General features: G+C 33.7%; 1 protein-coding gene across 8 annotated transcripts in view; it reads left to right on the top strand.

Moving 5' to 3' along the window:
- The window catches only part of LOC120348926 (calcium/calmodulin-dependent protein kinase kinase 2-like), a 525,835-nt gene that overhangs the window by 319,538 nt on the left and 181,366 nt on the right, over positions 1-24,931 (top strand). For 2 of the 8 annotated variants that reach the window (XM_039443397.1, XM_039443403.1), the window contains exon 2: positions 20,464-20,591. The exons of the other annotated variants lie outside the window; for them this stretch is intronic. In XM_039443397.1, the coding sequence (XP_039299331.1) occupies positions 20,464-20,591 (128 nt within the window). The remainder of the gene's footprint in view (positions 1-20,463; positions 20,592-24,931) is intronic. 8 annotated transcript variants of the gene reach the window in all.

Genomic DNA, 24,931 nt, shown 5'->3' with positions numbered 1-24,931 from the left:
TTATTGCAAAGGAAAGTTATGTGTGAACTCCACCTCAAATATTCGTCTATTATTACACCCAGATATTTAATTTCATTAACTTTTTCAATAGATGGGCAGTCACAGGTGAGAGTGTCTGTGCAGTTCAAATGCAGCTTCATTCTAAATTCTGCATTTGGTTGACCACCTGCATTTGCAGCAAAATTTATGAATTGGGTTTTTGAAATATTAAGACTAAGAGTATTTGAGTCCAACCATTTTTTGACTATATTCATATCATCCTCAGCAACTTTAAAAACATTGGTCCAACTCTCATGCGAAAAAATTATGGCTGTATCATCAGCAAAAGAAACTATTTTACCATTATCAAGACTGAGTTTAAGGAGATCATTTACATACAAAAGGAAAAGAAGAGGGGATAAAACTGTTCCTTGGGGCAATCCAAAAGGGGGTAACCGCACAGCACTCTCACATGAATTAGAATTGTTTAATGAAAGAGTTTGCGACCTATCACACAAATAGCTTTCTAACAAATCAAGAGCAATGCCTCTTATTCCTAGATTTTCTAGTTTTTTAAATAAATTATCATGGGGAACCGTATCGAAAGCCTTCGAGAGATCAAGAAAAACAGCTATTGTCTTTTTATTTCTGTTCATACTGTCAATTACTATCCTCAAAAAATGACTTAGTGCATCTTCTGTACCTTTGTTTGTCTGAAAACCGAATTGATTTGTTTCAAGAATATCATATTTAACTATATAATCAAATAAGCGTTTTTTGAATAATTTTTCTGTTATTTTAGCTAAATTACTAAGTAGACTTATAGGCCTATAATTGGAGGGATCATTCCTATCACCTTTTTTAAAAATTGGCTTAATTCTGGCAATTTTGAAATGGCTTGGGAAAGAAGCTTTAGTGAGAATAGTGTTTACAATATGAGCAATTGGTAAGGATATAAACTCTGCTATCTGTTTTAAAGTAACACTGCTAATTTCATCAATTCCAGGACTAGCATTATTCTTTAAAGTTTTTATTGTATCCTCCACTTCAAGAGGAGAAACTGGAATTAAAAACAACGAATAAGCAAAGTTATGTCTGGGTTTAGAATATTTTAGTTCAGAATGACTATTTGTCTTTGAAATTGACCGAGCATGCATCTCCCCGACATGAGCAAAAAAGTTGTTTAAAGTCTCTGGATCAATATTAATTTCTTCATTCTCTACAAACTTCTCGTTTATGATTTCATTTACTTTTTTCCAAAGCTTTTTAGGATTACCGTTGCAATTGTTTATTTGATTCTTGTAATATATTTCCTTAGCCATTTTTATTGATTCATCTAGTATTTTCTTATAATTCTTCAAGTCATGCTTTAGTTTCAAATTGAGTGGTTCCTTTTTCAGCCGTTTATACATTTTATCTTTATTATTTATCGATTTTATGAGTCCAGGAACAATCCATGGATTCAGTGGTCTGCTCTTATGGGATATAGATACTTCATAAGTAGCCAGTTAGATATGGTTGGAAATAATATTTAGGAAATTTTCTACCAAAACATCTGTACTGTCTAAACTATTATGAACAATTTGGGACCAGGTTTCAGTGCTCAAACTTTCTTTCAATTTAGCGTAATCTATCTTTTTAATTTTCTTAGGCAATAAGACACTCCTAACAACATTGCATTTATAGCCTATATGAAGCGTAATTGAATAATGGTCAGTTATATTTGTCTTCAAGATATTGCTATTTATATGTATGACAAATCTATCCTTAGATCTTAAAAATATATGATCTATACAAGACGTTGATAATTCTGTGACTCTGGTATTACCTTTTATAAGAGATCTTAAACCATTTTTACTCAAAATATAAATGTATTCAGCAACAAATTTATCAAAGTGATTCAAGTTTAAATTCAAATCACCTGTTAGACAAATATCAATATTGTCAGGAATGCCACTCAAGTATTTGTCTAAACTCGTCAAAAATTCATCAATTTTACTATTCGGTGAACGATAGATTCCTATCAATCTCAGAAACTTCCCACTTAATGTTTCGACATCGAGACAAATAGCATAACATTCATCAATATCACAGCTCAGTAGTTTTAATTCGTAGCTATCCCTTATATATATACAAAGACTATCACATTTATTCAGCTTTGAACTTTTGTTTATAATTTTATAACCAGGTATGTTGAAGAGAAATGGAACACCATCAGCGATCCATGTTTCTGTGAGCACAATAATATCATGCTTGGTTTTACTGTTCTCAAGGCAGCACAGAAATTCATTGAAAGTTTTATTTATACTACGTATGTTCATTGTAAGGATATTATAAAACTTTGCATCTTTGGAATAGCAAGAGGGAATATAATTCAGATAGTCATCTATCTCATTAGTTGAAAGATTATCATCATACAATTCAAAGAGATCCTCTACTTCCATAATTATTTAGCAGTGAAGTAATAATAAAATAATGAGTACATACTTACTTTTAAATATAAATATATGATGGAGAAAATAACAGTCCATTTTGAAGAAAGGCAAAAATGAAAAATAATCTTTCATAATTCATAAGTTAATTAATATTAAAATAATGAGTACATAGTTACTTTGAAATAGAGATATATGATGAAAGAAAAAACAGTCCATTCCAAAGACAGGCAAAAAAATAGAGAAAATAATAATTATCCTAGATTCGCATTCTGTAAAACGAACAAAAAAAAACCAAGAACATTATCATTCATACTCATTGAAAGACAGGCAAAAAATAGAGAAAATAATAATAATCTTAGATTCGCATTTTGTAAAACTAACCAAAAAAAAAAAAAAAAAACAAGAAAATTGTCATTCATACTCATTGATGTCGATAAAAAATCAAAGAACAAGTCTATCATCTGATTTATCTATGTAGATCAATATAGAAGTAAAATGCTGTTCCATTCGATCCACACTTTTTGAAAAAAAAATATTCATTGAAAAATATAAACAATTGAAAACAACAATTTCTAATCTCATGAGAATCCGAACGTCTCCTAAGATCACTCTTTCGACCCCGAATTCGCACCTCCAGACTCAGCAGCAGCTGCTGGATCAGCTGTCACCTGATTCTGTCCCGCAGTAGATCCTTTACTCATGTCCTGGATTTGTTCCTTCGAAGAAACAAGTATCGCCGGAGAGTTTTGAGCTTTTCGAATAAACATTTTTCCATCTTTGAACCAAACGTACTTGTAGTTTGATGCTCGAGCCAAGTTTTTAGCTAAGAAGAACAGTTGCCTGTTTTCGGAACTCATAGATATGAGTTCTCATACTCAACTCATGAATATTTTATTCTCGGAAACAAAACCAGCGTCCGATGCGGGAAAACCAGGCTTGACTTTGGCCAGGCGAATGAACTCATCTTTGTCCCATCGTCGTATAAATTTTATAATAATTCCAGGTGGATTGAGTCCTGACTTACCAAATTTAGATCTAAGCCTGTGAACAGCATCCACCATACCGGGTTTTAAATCAAATCGGATAGTTTTGGCGACTGCTAACACAACATTGAAAATATTTTCGTCTTTAGAGAAGGGTACACTCTGTATATCAACACAGTTAATTCTAGAATATTGTTGTAATCCATTAACTTCCGATTTCAAATTCACAGCTAGCTGTTTTAGTTCTTTGTTCTCAGATTTTAGTGAGTCCACTTCATCCCTACACTTTTTAATTTCTACATTCTGAGATTGTACGATTTGCTTCAATTCATCTATTTTTTTATGAGTAGAATCTATAGATTTGGTCATTTCCCTAGATTCTGAGCGAAATTCAGTCATTTCTTGAATCAAAATGTCTAATTTTTCCTCTAACTTAGAACCGGAGTTATCATCATCGTCCTTAGTTGAGCGAGTATTAGGTTTATTCTTTGAAGCCATAGTAGATAAGGAATTGATTGTAGCGAAAGCGAAAAGACAGGCAAAAACAACACAGCCCGGCACCGTTCTTCCAATGATACGAATAAATTTTCACTTCAATTTCAATTTGGTAGAGAACCACTAAATAAATTTAGATATGCTACTTTCATATAAAAAAAACTTTTCACAAAAAACCGAATATTTTATTTGCAATCAGCTACAACCTATGAGTTATTAGTTCTCTCCTCATAAAACAGCAAATTTTTGTGGTGTAATGTACTACATATGAATACATTTTATTCAACTTTTTTTGAATTTAGTCCACACAGCTTACATAATTCTTTTCAGAATTGAATTCTCTACAATATTTATTGCAAAAAATTATTTGTTTACTGGTCATTAAAGAAAGTTATTGGGCATCAAGCGTACAAGTCTGTGTTTTTCTACTTGGATTTTTTGCATATTTCAACTTTTTTCTCAAAAACTACTCACACTACAGCTTCCAGACTAGTTTTATTCAGTTTTTCAGATATTTTTCCATATGAATCCAGCATAAGTTTTTCAAAAACTAGTCCCCAAACAATTCAGCATCGGTGTATTTTACCAGAGGAACTGAATTCCGGGCGAAATCTTTCACCCTGTATAGCTCGCTAATGAAGCGTTTATGGATATATGTTTATATGAACTTTTTTTCTTATTTCTACCTCTACTATCACGTATTAGAATATTTTACCATAATTATGAATCACCCTGTATTTCGCAAATTAAGTCAAGGTACCCTTCATACGCGTATGCTTCTAAATACTTATAAAAATGTTTTGTTAGTGAGATAAAAAAAAAGGATTGCATATTCTTATACATAAATGACAATTTTTTATCTTTATCTCCAGGTATCGAAATTTCTATTTTCAGGTGTCAGGTAATCTTGCAAAATCTAATGAAACCAGTTGAATCGTGACCCGGTTCTCCAGATATTTGCTGAAAACATAATTTTTCTAATATTCTCAACTTGACTATAATCTCATCAAACTGGTATTTTGAAATAATAAATTACATAGAATCGAATTCTCATGATGGAATGAGTAATCGCATTAATGTGTCAAACTGTCAATGAAAAGTCGTATTTTTTAATGTGAAGACATATTTAATTGATCAAAATCGCAGCTGCTGAATAGGTAGGAGAGATGACTATAGCTAGGAAGAATAATATCAGTCATCAGGGGCCCGTTCCTTGAAAGTCATAAGTTTCAACGGAACGGGTGACTGAGTTCAATAGTGAAATTTGCCACATGAGCCGTGTCTGGCATTCTTCATAATACCATCTCGTAGTGCATAATGAAGAATCTGTTCGTTTCTATAGTTATAATAATATTCATCAACCCTCGAAACAGGAAAATTAATCAAAGTATGTTGAAATTTACCAGTTTATATGTAATGAGTTTTTGTTATATGTCTTTCGAGGAACGGGTCCGTGATTATCAATATTGATCAATATTGAAATGATTTATCTAATACAGTGGTCTTTGAAAACGACTCTTTTGGGAAATCTATCACAACAAGAAGTGGAAATAATTGAGTTCGTTGGATTCAATTTGAAATAAATGAGAATGGTAAAGGGGCCTCTTTCCTCAAAAAAATGTAAAGTAAATGATGCAAGATAAAAAAAATAATTCAAACTATGTGGGTAAACTCCCGCGGGTTCCAAAGAGGAGTAAAAAATTTATTCTGTTATGTGAATGAAATTCCATTACAGGCATTTTGTCTTAAGTGGAAAATAAAAGCAATCGAGCGATTTATTCTGTCTCCCAATATAATGCGGCCAATGATTTGTGTTTATGAGTTCTTTGAATTGACGGGTAGCAAAAACGTGAATTTCATTCATCTTTGAAATTCCGCGGGTTGGAACATCCTTTTCATTAGCAGTCTCCTGAGAACGAAAGAGAGTAAGAGAATGAGCGGAAGAGAGTGAGTGTGTGAGAGAGAGTGAGAAGTGTTGATGCTATGCCGCCGTCATCTCGACTCAACATTTTTGATGGAAAAGTTCTCGAAATAGCGAAGCTGTGTTAGACAAGATGTGCATCGATCTGGAGAGGAAGACAAGAAGAAGATATACAAAGGATGTTAATGAAGCAAGAGATGAGGAGACGAGGACAAGATAGCGCAGCGCAGATTCGTGAAAGTATGATGAATAAGTGGAGGTGAAAGGTCATCAACAGAGCAGGCAGATCTTTCTCATTTTCGTAGATTTAACTGTCGGAAAAATACAAGTAATTTACGTCCTTCCACCATCATTACAGCTAGCAAATTTTCATTTACGTTTGTTATTTATTATGGCGGATAATAAGATGCAAAGTTTCAAACGAAAATTTTGTTGTGACACTGTATATTATTATAAGACATGAAATTGAAAGAGGCTGAAAAGCTTTTATATCTAGAAAGGTATAAGATATGCAGGCAGTCAATGAGTGGATATCTTCAAGTTTTTCCATTAAACTTAAACTCCTAAAATCTTGAAGCTTTACCATGATCTAACCATATCTAACCATGGTCTTTCAACCTATTGCTAAAACTATGATATTTCAACTAACTATGCTATTCTCAACATGCTAAAAAATATTCATGCTGAAATAACTCAAATATTTCTGTTCCATCCACATCCACATTTATCAAGTAATACTACAGTAGAATTGACAGATAATTCTCATGTTATTGATGAAAACATTGATTCTATCTTTGTTGCAACATTCCACTACTATAATATTTCACCCAGATTTCATACAGAAAAAGAGAAGAAATAATTATATTATTTCTCCTTGGTAATAATTTCCCAACGCAATGTATTACATAGAAATTTTTACACAAGACACTGTCTTGCACAACCCATGCAGGTGACTCTCGAGTAAATATATAGAACCACAGTTTTAGATTTTAAAGAATTCACTTCCTTTTCTTTTTTTAAAATGCATTCCTGTGCTTTTGTTTTTCGGAGCAGCACTCGGTGGTTCTGGTCCTACCTTTTTCCAATAAAACTCGTCGTCCAATTATCAATCATCAATAAAAATCTACTCGAATTTTAACAAGCTACAGACATTATTGATCAGTAGGCTGGCTATTGAAATGAACGACAATAGAGCAGGTCCACGAAGTCCAGTTTTTCATTCGATTCGCAGTCTCTCTCCGCAAGTAAACAATAGAGATACCCCAATACATTTAACGAGACTTTCTAGCACACTCCACATGCTACAACCGATGAAAACAAATTTTCCGCAGTCGCTTCATGTGCATGATGTGGGAGACTATGTTGGTTTTTGAAGGAATGCTTGTGCTTGTTCACAAAACTGATCGAAAAAACTGTTCAATAGTATTCTTTGCAGAATGTATAAGCTGAGAGTAGTAGGGTATTCCACGAAACACGGAACTCATCTTATTCCACAAGCTAAATTCTAAAAGCTATTCGACGTTGTTACTATTTTGACGGATCATCAGGAAAATTCCATCATGCATATAAAGTATTTGGGCGGTTTTCCATCCCTTGTTTCTTCCTCTCACGTCTGCTAATACACTTCCTCAATCACTATTTTTCCGTATCGGTGATGTGAAAAAGTCCCCAGGACTGACATCACCAATACATGTAATCAAATGCATTCATCGATTTACTAACCCTCCCCAATATAAATGTACATTCTACATATATTTGTACAATATAATTTCTAGTTAACCCTTTATTGCTCTATATAAGATAACTAGCACATCATTAATTAAAAATTTTCAAGTTCACTCCTGTTGAACAATGTAGCCCAAATAGATAACCTCTATGGATGTCTGAATCTATCCTTTATATAGAAAAATAATGTCCCTGGTTGAGTTCGAATCCTGAAGTCGGGGTAGAAGCTTTAATCCTAATCTTCCAGGGAAGTAAATGGAAAAATACGAGAGCTTTTATGGTCAGTATGTATGTCTTGTATGTATATGGATGTTGTAAGTGTATGTAAGCTGTGTTGGCAGTGTAGGTGATGCATTGCTTCAGGAGAGCATCCTGTTTTGCAAGACGTCATAGGCTTCAGGAATCATTTTTATATCCAATTTATTCCATTCTATAGGTTCTGACATATCCGAAAGAAGACAAGCAGCTTTATTCCTAAAGTATACGACTCTACCTTCGACAATCCCTTTTTAAGTAACTCAAGTACCTACATTATTCCGTTAAGTTGTGCTTGAGCCAACGAGTGTTTCTAAAAATGATAGAAAAATGAGGAGAATACAAAGTACCAAGATATCAAAATGCAGAAAATACTCGACATTTCGGTTCACATAAGAGTTTTCAATCTCCGTCTTCACAAAAGAGATCAAGAGGATAACGATTTATCAAATAGAGCAAAAGAACAAGAGAAAGCGAGAGAGATGTAGCCTACTCGCCAACAATCCAGCTTTTGGACAATGCGGGTATTGAGAGGGGCTAGCTTGGTAAAAAAGCTGTTCCAAGAGGATCAAGGCCATTACTGACAGTAGTTGTACCTCTATTATGAAGAATAGGATAAGAGAGGAAGGCACTTGGATTGCTCTGTGAACTCTGTTGTAGAATATAGTGCAGTAGGTCCACTTGAGATAAGGCTCTAGTATGATCTGTCCCTATTATGGAAACTCAGCACTTTGCAGTATTTGAACAATGAATGAATAAAATTGCTGAATTCAGTAATATATAATACACTCACATAATATCTACATTATTAAATTTATAAACGCGAAAGGGCACTGATTCGTTCACTCACTCACTCACGCATTCACTGATTCATCATAATCAGCAATACGATCAAATTTGGTTTATATGTTCAGTTGGCCTTCTAGAGGCGCACTAAGAACGGATTTGAAACAACTTTCGAAGATACGCCCAAAATCTGTGATTTTCTAGCGTTTTTCTGCGTTTTCTCAGCTTTTTCATGAATTCATCGACAGAAAATGTTCAAATTTGGTGCACAGGCTCAGCACCTTCTTCTTCTTTGCCACTCTCAGTGTACCATTATAGCGTTGGGGTAACCTCAGTCCATTTATTCCATGATTCCCTATTCATCGACATTCTCTTCATCTCTGGAACAGTCCTTTCTCTTATCCGTCTCATCTCCTCAATCCGGTCCGCATTCAAATACTTTGAACGATCCAATGCTCTCCTTCTCACTCTCACAATAACATACGGTTTTGTTTTGCAATCATCCCCCATTCGCTGTACATGTCCTTCTCATCCCAAATGTCTCATTTCTATCCTTTCACTGACATCATCTCTCATGCCCACTTATTTCCTTATTCTATCCAACAGTATTTCTATGACACTTCATTTCCACAGTCCTTATCTTGTTTTCATGAGATGATTTTATTGGCCGGCTTTCACCCCCCTACAGTTCAATAATTTTCCGATATACTTATCTTCTTCTTTCCCTTCATCCTTTTATCAAGTTCTTTTTTCCAAATATACAATCTTTTGTTGCATATTAGGCAGCAGCTTCCTTTCTCAGCAGCACCACCCCATCTGTTTTCCCATCCTCTGATAGCATTGTACTAAGTTTTTGTATTTCGCTACCTGTTCCATCTCCTCCAATATCTGCACATTATCATTCATTACCTTGGACACAACCATGACCTTACTTCTCTTAGAATCATTCGCCTCAATTTCAACTCCTCTGCCCATTCAGTTACAGAATGCTGTGGGTTTTCCTCTGTAATCGCAAATAAGGATAGCTTCAACATACAGGAGATCTCTTGTGCCATATTGGCCTCATATTCCAGTATCCCACCAACATATTTGTATTCTTCTCTTACATATTTTGTTTTAGTTTCAAATATGATTTATATGCGTAGTTATCATTGACTTTGGTTCAAGTTTATAAATAAAGCCTTTATCCAGCATTTTTACTACAGAAATTGTCTTGATAGACTGTAGATAGAATATCTTAATAAATAATAGACTAATATTGACTTAATACCAATATAGACTATGTGGAATAATAATTCAAGAATAATAGAACTTTCCATTGAACCGAGCAGTCCTTACATTGTATATTGTTTTTGAACCTTCAAGCTGAGTATTTTCACCATCTCGCATAATTTTTCTTCAAAATGTCAGCATTCACCAGAGGTAACATTAATGCTTCCCATGCAGCCAATAATGACATTTTGAAGGGAACCTCGCTATAACTTCATGGCTCGTTTTCAATTTAGTGGCAGCGTTTGGGAGGCCCAAAGCTAGTTTGAGGAGTAAGCAAGAAGAAACACAAGTAATTAAGCCAGGCGCCAAAAGCCCCCACATCCCAAATCCATATAAAATTTGGCAAACTACAGTATTAGCAACTGGTAACACTGCCAAATAACTTTTATGGCCAAGTCAGCCATTCATTCATGCGTTCCATGATTTAATATTCTGTTTTTCGAGCAGAAATAATTCAAACCAATGTTGACATTATAGTGTAGCTCGAAGTTTGCGAAAATCATGCGAATGTCGTACTTGATAACGATTGATCGTACTTGATTCAAACGATTCAGAAGTCAGATATATACAGAGTTAGTCATATGTATGGCAACCTTTCAATAAGTTGGAGACTGTTGTAGATATAATACTGCAACTTCCAAGATAAGTTATTTGTCACCTACTCTGGGCAACCTTTTGGCGTAGAACTGAATTTCAACCCCTCATAAGGAGGTGACTTAGGGGTTGTAGCTCGAATATTTTGAATGTAAACACCCATTGTGTGGTACACCATTTTGAAGCTATTTTTAAAGCAAAGAAGATGGCATCGATAATAATGTTCTATGATACTTGGATCCAAAATGGTGGCTGATTGAAGTTTTAGTTTTTAAGGAAATGAGGGGTTGGTAACTCGAATATTTTGAATGTAAACACCCATTTTGTGTTACATAATTTCTAAGGCCTTTCTAGAACAAGAAATATGACATCAATAAAAATGTTCTATGATACTTTTATCAAAAATGGCGGCTGATTGAACTTTATCAATTACTTCCTCAAAAACTAAAACTTCAATCAGCCGCCATTTTGGATAAAAGTACCATAGAACATTTTTATTCATGTCTTCTTTCTCGTTTTGGGCAGGCCTTTAAAATGGTGTATCACACAATGCTCTATGATACTTTTATCCAAAATGGCGGCTGATTGAAATTTATCAATTATTTCTTTAAAAACTCAATCTTCAACCAGCCGCCATTTTGAATAAAAGTATAATAGAACATTTGAATTGATGTCATCTTTCTAATTTTGAGAAAGCCTTTAAATGATGTATCACACAATGGGTGACTACGTTCAAAATATTTGAGTTACAACCCCTCATTCCATTAAAAAATAAAACTTTAATCAGCCGACATTTTGGATACAAGTATCATAGAACATTTTTCCCGATGCCATCTTTATTGTTCTAGAAACGCCTTAAAAATGATGTACCACACAATGGGTGTTTACATTCAAAATATTTGAGCTACAACCCCTAAGTCACCCCCTTATGCGGTTTTGAAATTCAGTTATACGTCAAAAGGTAGAGTATTTGACCAATAACCTATCCTGAGAGTGACAGTATCATATCCACAATAGTCTCCAATTTATTGAAGGGTAACCATACAAATGGCGCACTCCGTATAATACGAATCACCGTTTATTTCCAGTAGCTCCAGATTTGCTGAACTTATTAAGTTTTTAGCAATTTTATCTATGTTTCAAAATTATGAACAATTCAAATAAAAACAAATCAAATATTTGAAGACAAAATAATTGACATGATTAGCATGACATGATATCGCCGAAAATTGAACCTCAATATTATCGACCACTTTTTTATATAGAGACTGAAAGTGTGCTCCTAGGCTATTGAGTAGGTAATCTAAATAATTAATATCGGGGACCGAGCTTCGCTCTGGAGTACAAAAGCATAAAAAATGTATTATGAAAGGAGAAATTGTAATAACATTCATACAAAAATGTTGTATCTAATCACAGTAAATTGAGATTAATTCCCAGAAGAATGCAAAAATTTTCCTCACAAAGGCCCAGTTGCACAAAAACCTGTTAAATTTTAATCCTGATTAACTTCACGTGAACCAAATCAGAGAAGACCATTTCAAAAAGATGGATCTACTGGAATTAATCAGGATTGAAAATAACCCGGGTTTTTTGCAACCGGCACCAAGTACTTGCATAGAGAAACAATAGCGTAAGTAGATATCCCATGGTATAGGGAATTTATGTCGCAACTTTTACTGTTATCTCAAGCCGATTACTATCGATTATTGTCAATTTTTACTGTTTTGTTGGGGTGATAGTGTATGAACGGCACAATTTGAGAGACTACCAGCGTCACACAGCTGCATAGGAAAGAACTATGTGAACTATCAGCTTGGGATAACAGTAAAAGTTGCGACATAAAAGCCCTATACCATGGAATATCTATGCTATCGTTTCTGTATGGTACCTGATTGAATGATTACAAAAGTTCAACAGCTGAGTCATAATTTTGACACAGTCCTACACACATGAACTCACTCACTCACTTCCATCACCAACAGACGACGAAATAATTATTATCAGCTGTTTTTCCAAGGATAAGTAATAACTATTCTTTTAATGTCCTTCAGCGAGTTTTCCAGGGATGAGACCTAGTGCAATCGAATCTTTATATTATAAACCTACTATGTTCTGAATTTCGTTAGAATCGTTAGAGCCGTTTTCGAGATCCGGTGAAATACAAACATATAAACATCTAAACATAAAAACAGAAGTTGCTCGTTTAATAGTATAGGATAGAGTTCATGTAATGAGCATGTAAAGTCTCAAATGTATATAATGATTTCGGGATTGTAATGGAAATTATTCATTCATCTATTCTTTCATTTATTTTATTTTTGAATACATATGGGGGGAGCACAAGGATAACATATACCTTAAAATACCCTAGTAGGGTCTGTAGTTTGAAGTTCCAGAAAATGTCATGTCTAATGCAGAGTTGGATGCTCTATAGTTTATAGTTTACAAGTTATTGGAAAAAAATCTTTTAAAATTGAAAATTGTTCATTTCTGAATAAGAATGAAGGATAAATTATATTTTCGGGTATGGAATACATCATCAGCAATATAATACTGTAGAATCGATATAACGAGTTCCTTAAATGGACTATTTCTGAATGAGTTCATACACTAGCAATGAACTATTGTATAATGAAAGAGCTAGATTGTAGGTTGTAAGTGAACATGACGTCCATTGCAAACAAGCAGTTAAAAGTAGGGACAAAGTAAGGCCAGGCCACCAATGTCAAAGAATCTCGTTCTGACTACCAGAGCACTTTGAAACATAAAGAACTGTTGAAATTTGTGCTCTCAATATTTCCTCTCAACGTCATGTGTGAAGAAAGCAGAGAAGTAACGTTATTTCAGCAGCACAAGGCTATTTTGTTGACGTTGATATGAGAGGGTTCCTTCTGCACCTAGAAGGAAATTGCAAACACGGCCAGGTGTATTATTTACATGGCAAAAGCGAGAGAAAATTATTATCGCGCCTTCATAAGGTACTCGTGCACCGCTGTGTGAGAAGAAGAAAACAAGTGCAAAGAGAAGGAGAATGAGAGAGAAAAATCAATGAGGTGAGAAAATTCGATGGGATAAAAATGGCACCGTTCTGGCAGGCACATGGAAGCTGACTTTTTAATAAAGCATTGAGTGTGAAAATCAATTTCAAAGCTGCTACGGATTGAGATTGGTAATCCAATTCATCATTTGTAGTCTGGAAAACAAATTGGCAATAAGCTACTAACTGCCAGATATGCAAGGACGATTAGTTATCTCCTACTATTCGCTAAATGCTGGAAAACAATGTTACCTAATGAAGCAAAAGGCAGAAGTTTATGTTGAGACGCGAATGAGAATGGTCACTTCGATATATCAAAAAATACATAGAGAAAGAAGATCATCATTATTAATTGATCACTAATCTTGTGATCATTTTATGCTTTACTGGATGTTTCTATGTTCATAATGTAGTAATTATATTCTGTATGACTACCTGTTTTATACGCGTACTTATTATTGAATCCTTCTATGCCTCACAAATGCTGCAGAATATTATTAATGAAATTCAGTCACAACCATCAATATACAGTATACGACTCATTTCTCTATTCATATTTTCAACCATATATCTATATTTGCAGTTTTCGTGCGATGCACGGCCCATCCTAAAAGAAACTTTTGTCGGTATTTTCAGCCGAGTTCTATTTTCCATGCAATACCACTCAAAAATAGGAGCTATTCCGCTAGTTTCCGAATAAGCCCAAACACGTATTTCTCGCTGACAGAAAATATCCCGGAGAATCCAGTCTTTTCTCATATTCGATTGATCTCTGAATGACGTTTACACGTTCAAATTAGCCCAGAAGTGATGCACCCACAACGATCCACCTTACATCAAACTTGATAGATCTGTTCCATATAAGAATGGAATCATACGCCACTGAGTATCAAAATCTTTGTATTATCTGTGATAGTTGTGACAACATAAAATAAATATTGAAATTTATTCTTCCAAAAAATACATTACAATATACAATATATAAACAATTTAAATTCCTCAACTATTATACTTGAATATTTGTTGTTATTAACGTATTTTTTTTTCTTTTTTCCTCTGCTTTCATCAATTTTCTTCCCACAGTGGCACATGTTTTCCCTTAACCTGTTTCTATGCTCAATTGCATTCTTTTCATAACTTATTATCTAGTTCCTGTATTTATTACTTAGATTACTTTCAATTACTTATGCTTTCCTCATAATTTTCTTATGTATTTGTAAATTGCATGTACGGTACTGTATCTCTTATTTTTCTTTTAGTAACTTGCTTAATACGATTGCAAATTGTAGTGAAGACTGTTTTGGGCTTAATGCCTGTAGTCTTCTTCGTTTTGTAATAAATAAATAAATAACTAAAAAAGTGGAAAAATATTGTTTCAAACAACCCCTGAGTTAACAGACCCCTGCGTGTGGGGTCGTTCATGTTCCATAATATGCACTTTTTAATCTCTTGATCAGTATGGATACAATGTTAAACAAATATTTTTATTCAACAAAAATAAAAATAAAACAGCAGAGCTCTGCATGAATAGAATCGTAAATATTAAACTATAATGCCTTCAATATTAAAAGTGAATATGATCAGATCTGGTACTGGAAACTATTTAGTTTGTAAAATTCTTACAATAATGAAAGAAAATGCTAATAAAAACTGAAATTATATAAAGTTATAAAATATAAGTAATAAATTTAGCTGGAATTTCATAAAAAATGAATTTAGCTAAGTTGAACTCTTGAAGCTTGAATAATGCAATCGGATAATTTGAGCGTGTTGAAATGCCATACATACATAATAAAATTAATAAATTAATCTACTGAAATAAAATTTCTTGAGACAATGTTTCCACTTCATTCCTCTGCAATAGCCATCTCTTTGTCAAGTGTAATCCAAATATTTGATTTTCCTATGGATGTGTGCATCAGAGAGTGAAAATTTATCACCTAGAAAAGGATCATGATAACACCTTTGAGAACATGGTAGATTAAACTCATAACTATTACTACTTTGGAAAAGTCTAGTAAAGTAGGCTAGGTGATTGAGGTATGATTCAGTGAATAGGTGCATTCAATTCAACTGAATGATCGGCAAAATGAATGAACAACTAATTTAACATCTTCGGTTTGTAGTATTTCATTAATTTAAAACATTCAGAAAAACAAAAACTATGAGACCTGGGATGAATCTAATAAAAACTGATCATGTAGGATTTTGTCCATTGAAAGTGAATTTTCAGTCCTTCACTAAATTTCATTCATTCATATATTTCCAATCGATTTACATTTCCTATCAAGTCATCATGGAAAATGGAAAATATCAATGGAACTAGAACATCATCTGAATAATACAATCCATTCTATTCATTTTTTCTGAGTTTGAATATTACTGTACTAGCAGGTAACACGTGCTTCGCAAGGGTCTATTTTAAAACTTGACGTAATGAAATCCAGAAGAATTGAAAATAGGCCTATAAGAATCCTTGGTTGATTAAGAATTTATAAGCAGCATTTCAAGTAAATCAGTCCAGTAGTTCAGACGTGATGATGCGTCAAACATAATTTCCCTATCCTTTACACGTGTATACGTCTTTAAGCCAGTTCTTTCCTCTATTATAGTATAGAAGATGATAGATAGATGGATATATCATCCATTTATCTATCATCTTCTATACTATAAAAAAGGAAATGAATGAGAATAAATTTCGAAAGGTTTGAGTTATCGATGTTCGGTTTTCACCATACCTTTTCTCTGGAAATCCTGTATCGGAATCATGTATCATATGACCACCTTTCAATTAGAAAAAGAAGTTGAATTCAAAATGGCGGAAAAAATTTGGGTGCGACGGAAAACCTGTTCTTATCATTCGAAAAGGATCCCCAATCATACCTATCTTCTAATTTTCCTTTTAAGAGAAATGTTCTGCTGCTTCCTTACAACAACTGAAAGCATGACAAATAATTGAAAACTTGACAAACTGAAAACTTGATGTAATCAAATATTGAAGAATTAATCAGTTAGTAGTTCAGACGTGATGATGCGTCAAACATAATTTTTCTATACTACTTTACACCTGTATACGTGTATAATCCAGTTTTTCCTTCATTGTAGTATAGAAGATAATAGATGGATGGATAATCATTGTTATTTTACTAAAAGATAGAATAAGTTGAATAGTTTCCCTTTCAGATGGAGTTTCGACAACCCACAAAACTCATTTTTCATTTGAAGATATAACGAAAAGATGCATTTGACCTTATTTTTTTGCTCAGTTTGCCAAATACCCCTCATTCCAATATTAAAATTTTCGACTGACTGTACAGTGAGTCAGTCATTCTATCAGGGCTCGAATAATTTTGAAATTTCAATTTAATAAAAATGGAAGAGAATAATTTCTTTATGTAAATATCATCACCTTTATTCAAAGACATATTAACTACATGCGTTCTCATATTGCCGATACAGCATTGATGAAACTGTAGACGTTTATTTAGCACTTTGACTTAAAAAGCTGTCCTAGCTGAAAAATTAATGCATGCCACGTGTACGTGTAGGCCTAAACATTGCATCCGGAAAATGAAGTTATGGGCCAGTTGCACGTACATCTGTTAAATATGGACATTAACGCTGATTAACAAATCAGCGTTAGTTTTACGGATTCATTCCTGTTCCACAAAGATCGGTTAGTTTTTAATTCCGATTAAGTTTTCCGGTTAACTAACCAGAATTTTAACGGTTTCACAATCCGGCAACACTGAAATTTATCCGACAGTGATGTTATTAAAATTATTATTCTAAACAAATGGCAAAAAATGAGGTTATGTTATTGAAGCGGTGACTATCATTACGCATGCGCCATAAAAATGTTCTGTCTGTCGCCAGAAGAAGATCGAAAACTAACCTCAAAAATCAAAAATTAGAATCTAATTTTGAATGCTAATTTCAGCTAAATACTATTTTCCATTCTATTAACGGATGAAAATCATTCATATATTTAGCTCATACTTTGAATTCTGTAGTTTTTTTTACCAAAAACTAATTTTGGAAGACAGCTATCAGTGGGTACCTAATCGGCTTTAGTTGAATTTAATTCCCCGTGAATGGCCTGTTGGAATTTTTTCACGTCGATTCAGCGTTATCTCTTGAAATTATTTCTTTTTTCGTGCAACCAAAATGCTTCAGTTAGCGTTAATCTCAATTGAAGTACAGCATTTTATCGCGATTAAACGTTAACCGGAATACATGCAACTGGGGGAAAGTTTTTTCTAAACAGATGTTTTTGAAATAAATTTGATGCAGCTGTTTTACATCCACCATATTATTATACAGAGTTTGTGAAAATGAAAATATTTATTAATTATCAAAACAATACTATTATAATTTTTATATTTGAAATAAAAATATTGTTACAAATATTTATCAATTATCAAAACAATATTGTTGAGGTTAAGTGATATCAGGTAGAAAGCAATAATAGAAACAGATGTTCCTTTTTTAATTCCGACCATATGATTTGGTGATTTTTTTATGACATCGTATTTACTATTAATGAAGTTTGAACATTAATTCTGAAAAATCTAGAAGGAAAATTGAAATTTGGGCTTCCAGGTGCACGAGATTGATATTTTTAGAATCTATTTTCAAAATTTGGAGATCTAAATCATTCCCGTTTTTCCGGTATGCAATCCACAAGTTGACATGTTTTGATGCGAACAAACGAACACACGAACAAACGAACAAACACAACCCTACTCTCTCTTATTCAATTATAAGTACTTTAAGGGATGATAAAATCTTGATTGTTCGATACCTAACAAGTATAGTGTCTTTGTCCAAGTCTAACTAATGATTACTACTCAGACAACTACATAACATTTTGCCCGGAAGGAGTTTTACCCACCAACAGAAGTTCAATTTATAACAAGAAGAAAAACTCTCATTTAACTTTTAACCAGCTAAGAGGCTGCTTTCCACACTCAGTTTTTTGGGTTGAATTAGTATTGTACTTGGGTAGGATGCAATAGGATATGATTGTGACTTTCTTGTAAATATAAGAGAATTGGACATAAGTGGAATTTTGGATGTAGTTGAGCGTCATAAAGTATACACACAATATTCAGTAACTCTAAGTAGATTCACCGAATTTCCACAAATTGAATAATTGGAATTGATTATTTTCTCGCGTAACTTTCGACGAATGAAGCCACTCAACTTTTGAAAAGTGAAATGAATTCTTTGAAGTGTTCATCGGCATAACTTTACGAAGTAACTCCAGTGAAAACTCGATTAGCAGAAAGGTTTATCTTATTTCTGCTAACTACCTCTGACGGGTTTACCCCGTCAGAGGATAAATGCTAAATTTCTGTGCCGAGTGTACCGAAAGCATCCATCGTTGGGACAGCAGAATTTTTTCATATGATCATAGAAAAATACACATCTCACGTTTTTCTTCAAATGGAAATATTTTCACTGATTCACTTCGTAAAGTTATGCCGATGAACACTTCAAAGAATTCATTTCTCTTATATTTACAAGAAAGTCACAATCATATCCTATTGCATCCCACCCAAGTACAATACTAATTCAACCCAAAAAGCTGAGTGTGGAAAGCAGCCTTTTAGCTGGTTAAAAGTTAAATGAGAGTTTTTCTTCTTGTTATAAATTGAACTTCTGTTGGTGGGGCTGATTGAAACTGGAAAGTTCTTTGGCACTTGTATCAACGGTTCCTGGTACGAGTAATGGGTAATGAGTAATGATACCAATGATTCCTACTGCAGTGGCAATAGCATTGAAGATGTAAAGCGATAATACAATAAAGATAGACATAATGGTACAGTTTAAACTAACTCATGTGAGATTAATGGATAAATGTCATTTTTTTGTTGAATATGATGCAACATAAAATAAGATGTTTCGAATGGTAAAGAAATCAACTAAGTTTTTATTATTATACACAAATTATAAAAATTTGTAGTTAAAGGTAGTCTTACTCACTGTTCATTAGAGGTGACATTTTTGTATATGCTATTAGAGCTCATGAGTATATGAGTAAGCATTAGAATAGTGAAAGAAATCCGTCTTTATTGATAGAACGGATACGATTGACGGCATAATATTGGTGAGGAAAATGGAACAATTCAATTTTCAAAGAATTCTTGTGTAAAAGTAATGGGAGAATTGTCCATTCTGATAAAATCAACACAAATACAACGAAGCATCAATAAATCACTACTCCCAACTGAATTGAGACCACTGCATTCAAACTCTTTTCTCATTAATGTCTAAACTAATTAAAATCTTTCCAACGCCAATTAGGATTTTCGCTTCGTGAATTCCCACCTCTATTCTTCAACAAGTCCAATTCTGTTTACAAAACTCCCCCTTTTCCTTCAAATTATCGAACATTCTCAGCAGCGATTTAACCTGTTTCGACTCTTTCTATACTGCTCAATTCTTGATTCACCTCTAAATTATCAGCTTTCCATATAAATCTCTCATGATTGCTGGGATACGATAAAATCATTGCTATTCTTCAGCTCTCTAATTTAGTGGAAATAAAACTGTATGTAGGCCTAAATTGTTTGCTTCATCCAATAAATATTGATAATAGCTATTGTTTTAGGCCTACTATTAGTAGATGGAATATCATCCAATAATATCTAGAAATGGAGAAATGTATGAGCTATCAGCAATTATCATACAAAACAGATGGAGTACTATTTTTGGCGGGTGAACTTCATCAATTTTGGATTCCATCACGAACTACGATTATCAATTAACTTGATATTTCATGAATTAACGACTAGCAGTCTATTTTTCGATATCACTGAAATTAAAAGAAAATGTTGCAATATTCATTAATAAATTCATTTGTGCTCACGTACTTAAACTTTAAATGAGACATAAGAATAAGAATGTAGTTTTGTGGAAAACATTTGTCCGTCTAATTTGTGATTTATTTCTTTGTGATGTGTATTATTTTAGGTATCAGGAATGAAATGCGTTTTAACGAAGAGAAGAACTGGTTGGACAATGATTGCGGTGTGGTCGAGTGCTCAGAAATGGGCAGGTCGAGCTGTTCCCAATCTAGGCTTGTCACTAAAAGCGGTTAGGTATGAAATTAGCCATCATCTAGCAATTCTCGCACATCAATAGTTGAAAGCAGTTGAGGCTAATAAATGGACGGTAGAGCACTCATCATATATAATTTAACTAGTAGTAGATGTGATTGCGGTAGTTCATCAAATTTTTCAATGTGAGATGGATCTTGGAATATCCACTTGATCTCTAAAAAATAACAGCATTTCACAATCATAGATATTTTTATGTTGGGAATCATTATGAACATTTTTCTCTTATTTTTGGAGGACCATGACATCAGCTATAAACTGAATAAATTTAGAGAACCATATTAGTTCATTATTGACCATATTTGTTCATTATTGCACTATATTGTCTGGTTAATTTGGACATTCACTTATCATGGTTATCAATAGATTATGAGGAAGGACATCCTTTCGAATAAATTTTAAGTATAACAAAAATGAAAAATACACTTCACAAAGTAGACTACATATATTCAATAATAATAAAATTCAATCAAATACTTTTTGTTGATATTTTGAAGTGTATTATTAATCTGAAAAATTGAGTAATTGAATAATCATACTTGATTTGCTCCCAGACGCATTCAAATACTGTAATATTGGAGGGCGAACTGAACTCGAGCAAGGAGTCATCATGGCTTATGAATAGTGAATTCAAATGCTCAAATCTCAAACTCAAACATTTTCCATGAATTAGATTTATAATCAACTATCATTTTAACTGGCCATCGGATCATTAGGATAGAGAATTTTTTTGCTACATTTTTTCGAAAAAGGGATGTGATATACCCTTCATATTATCATATTCACTATTGGCTTATTGGATATTTTTTGTATAATATGTAATTAGAACATAAATATTGGCGATATCAATATTTATTCACCACCTTAGATGTCCCCAATGTCCCCAATAAGAGCTGAAAAATGTGATGCTGTTACTTCATCATGCGAATCACCTGATGATTGTTCAACTTTTTATTATTCATAAACCTTAGATTGCAGTAGCTTCTATGTCACAATTATTAGCCACCAATTGACCACAGCCTCTTTGTTACAATGGTTACTTTGTAACAAAAGTAAGTTGAAATGGCTATTGGGTCACAGATAGCTAGAATGTCATCATAGCTATTTAGCTTCTACTAAAATGTATTTTTCCTCCACCTCCTGTCTGAAGTGCTTACTTTACTCCCTGGAACATAATTCTAAAGTGTCACTTTTTCGCTCTCGGGAGGAAAAAACAGGAAAACTCCCTAGAGCGTAAAAGTAGCTCTGTTTCAAAAACGTACATTTGAAATAGGTTAGTAGGTCTAAACTCAGAAGAGGAAGCATATAGAGTAGTTATCAAACCAACTAAATTCAATACTCCAACCAGACATTTGATCAATACATGAGATTCAATTTTGAATGATTTCAACCGCCTCAACCTCATACAAACAGTCATTTTGTATGCTAAAATTATTACAAACTTCCATATCACTATAGCCTACTAAAAAAATGTATAAAATATTTTTATTCCATGTTATTCAAAATACGAGCCTAAGAATATTCCTCATTAACTAATCAAATTTGAAACGGAAACTTCATCATAGTTGTAGTTGTGGCAGCCATTGTTGTTATAACTTTTGCCGACAGATAGCGCATAGTGCTGTCGGCGGAGAACTGTGATTAGCCAGCCCAGCAGTTTACTTTTTAGATTATGTTGTAACACATTGTTTGGTCACGTACGTTTTTGAAAATTATTTTATTTGCAGTTTTTATAAAAATGTTATGTATATCACGAGTGAAAAATGTTTTTTCTCCCTCAGGAAAATTGTTGCCCTCGGCTTGGCCTTGGGCTTCAAACTTTTCCCTCAGGAAGAAAAAACAGTACTTTTCACTCTAGATATACAAATAACTATTGTCACGCCTCTTAAAACAGTCATAGGGATTTGAAAAAATTATGTAAATTATTGAGATACATCTCTATTTGTACTTCTGTATTTTCAATTCATCAGTCATAAGTAATGGGTGTTTTTTTATAGAGGTATAGAACTTTAATTTTTTTATCACTGTTTAAGATGGCCACCGATTTAACAGTGATTTATTCTCATTTTTGTTTGGCAATTTATCATTAATAAACTCACCCCTAAACAATGCTTGCAAATAGTGCAATTTCATTTCCAAAATAACGATTCTATGCGGAATTCGTATTGCGCCCTACATCCATTTTATCGTCGATAAAATCGTCCATCAGAGCAATTAATTCGATTACACATTGAACGTTTTCGTCTACTCTTATTGATTTCGTCTACTCGCATCCATAGAGACGCCGTATGGTGCTACAAAATAAGCTATTGCTACTGTAGAGTGTAGCATTGAGGAAGAGCCGAATGAGTCCATCTGCCATCGAGAACAGGAATCGAATATGTGTCCATCCACTTCTATGGAAGATTACTAACTTTTTCATTCCTGAAATGAATAACCATGATGTCCAGGAGCTGGGGTTCAAACAAGACGGTGCAGCATGTCACACAGATCGTGCCACAATCGATTTATTGAAATACACGCTTGGTGATCGCCCAATTTTACGTTTTGGATCAGTGAATTGGCCTCCAAAATCTTGTGATTCATCACCGCTAGACCACTTTCTGTGGGGCGATGTAAAGTGATTGGTCTATGCGGACAAGCGATAAACTCTTAACCATTTAGAAGACAACATTCGCCATGTTATTGCCGATATATGAACACAAATGATAGAAAAATCAATAGAAAATTGGACGTCCAGATTGGAGTACATCCGAGCCAGCCGTGGCGGTCAGATGCCAGAACTCATATTCAAAATGAATCGCCGCAAGATTATCTTTCGATTAAAAAAAATATGTTGATAAAAATCCGTTGTTTTATTGCAATTCAAAGTTCTATACTTTAAAAAAATCACCCTTCATGAAGCTTATCTTAAAGATTATCTTTCGTTTGAAAAAAATATGCCGATGATAATCCGTTGTTTTATTGCAATTTAAAGTTCTATACTTTTAAAAAAATCACCCTTTATAGGGCTGCTCATCCAACCATCACTGTTTCTTGTTTGTAAAACAAGCGAGCAACATATCATTGTGGATTTTCAAGACATTGATTCACAAACTATGAATCGAAGAGAAAAACATACTTTTTTCACATAGATCTGAGTATTCTCATCGAGCTACATTACCTTATGATTAACTGTAATTTCATACGTTGAAACAATTCCTCGAACATTACTGTTCATCAATTAAAATACAAGAAAGTTCCATCAAATTGCTTCGAACTCTTCAAATTATGTTCTTCAATATGGAAGCAATTCAATTAGGAACATTTTGACATGAGTATAAATGACTCATGTCTTTTGAGCATAACAGTTCCACAATTACTGCTTATTAAAGAATTTGTGTACTTATTTCAGCTGCTACACCATCATCAAATTATAGTAAAAAAACACCCTTTATATAGCTGCTCATCCAACTATCATTGTTTCTTGTTCGTAAAACAAGTAATGTCACGAGTAACAAGCATGAGAAATAATGCAAGATCACGATTGAAGTTTTTCATGAACTTTTTCTAGTTGTTCTGGTTGGTAGTAGCAGCTATAACAGCCTGCTAGTAGCTATTTTGTAAGTATTGTTTCGGTCGTTGGTGATTTTCAATAGTGTTTCATGGCTGCAGTTTGAATGCTCCGCGAAATGTGAGCATGTCTTGTCTTGTCTTGGCCAATGTGATCAACAACTACCAATCATGAGGTTCCATTTACACTATAATTCATATTACTCGATGTTACTAGATTATTAACTAATAACTTATAGTAATGTAGCAACCAAAACTCATTCCTAGTTCTTCAATAATCAAGAGGTAGTGACACTTTATCAGAATATTTATTTATTTACAACAATATGGGAGCATACGGGAAAATCCCAAAATTGCTCCCCAATGCAGGAGTGCCTCAACTACATAGCCATACCCTACTGAATCTGGCCTACAAGATATTCTCAATCATATTAATGGACAGAATTTCAATATATGCAGAGGAAATAATAGGTGAATATCAGTGCGGATTCAGAAGAGGGAGGGGAACCTCTGATCAAATATTTACCATGCAACAAGCGTTAGAACGATGTATAGAGTATAACAGGGATGTACATCTGCTGTTTGTGGACTTCAATCAGGCATTTGATTCAATAAATAGAAGACAGCTTGTCAATACGCTTGAATCATTTGGCATTCCTAAAAAGCTTGTGCGACTGGTGAAGATGAGTCTGGAAGGGTCTACGGCAAGGATAGCAATTGGAGGAAGGAAGAGCAGAGAGATACACATCATAAATGGAGTAGAGCAAGGC

The sequence above is a fragment of the Nilaparvata lugens genome, chromosome X, assembly GCF_014356525.2.
Source record: "Nilaparvata lugens isolate BPH chromosome X, ASM1435652v1, whole genome shotgun sequence".
Taxonomy (NCBI): Eukaryota; Metazoa; Arthropoda; class Insecta; order Hemiptera; family Delphacidae; genus Nilaparvata; species Nilaparvata lugens.
Note: the sequence above shows the minus strand (reverse complement) of the source record. Positions and strands in the feature narration are given on the sequence as shown.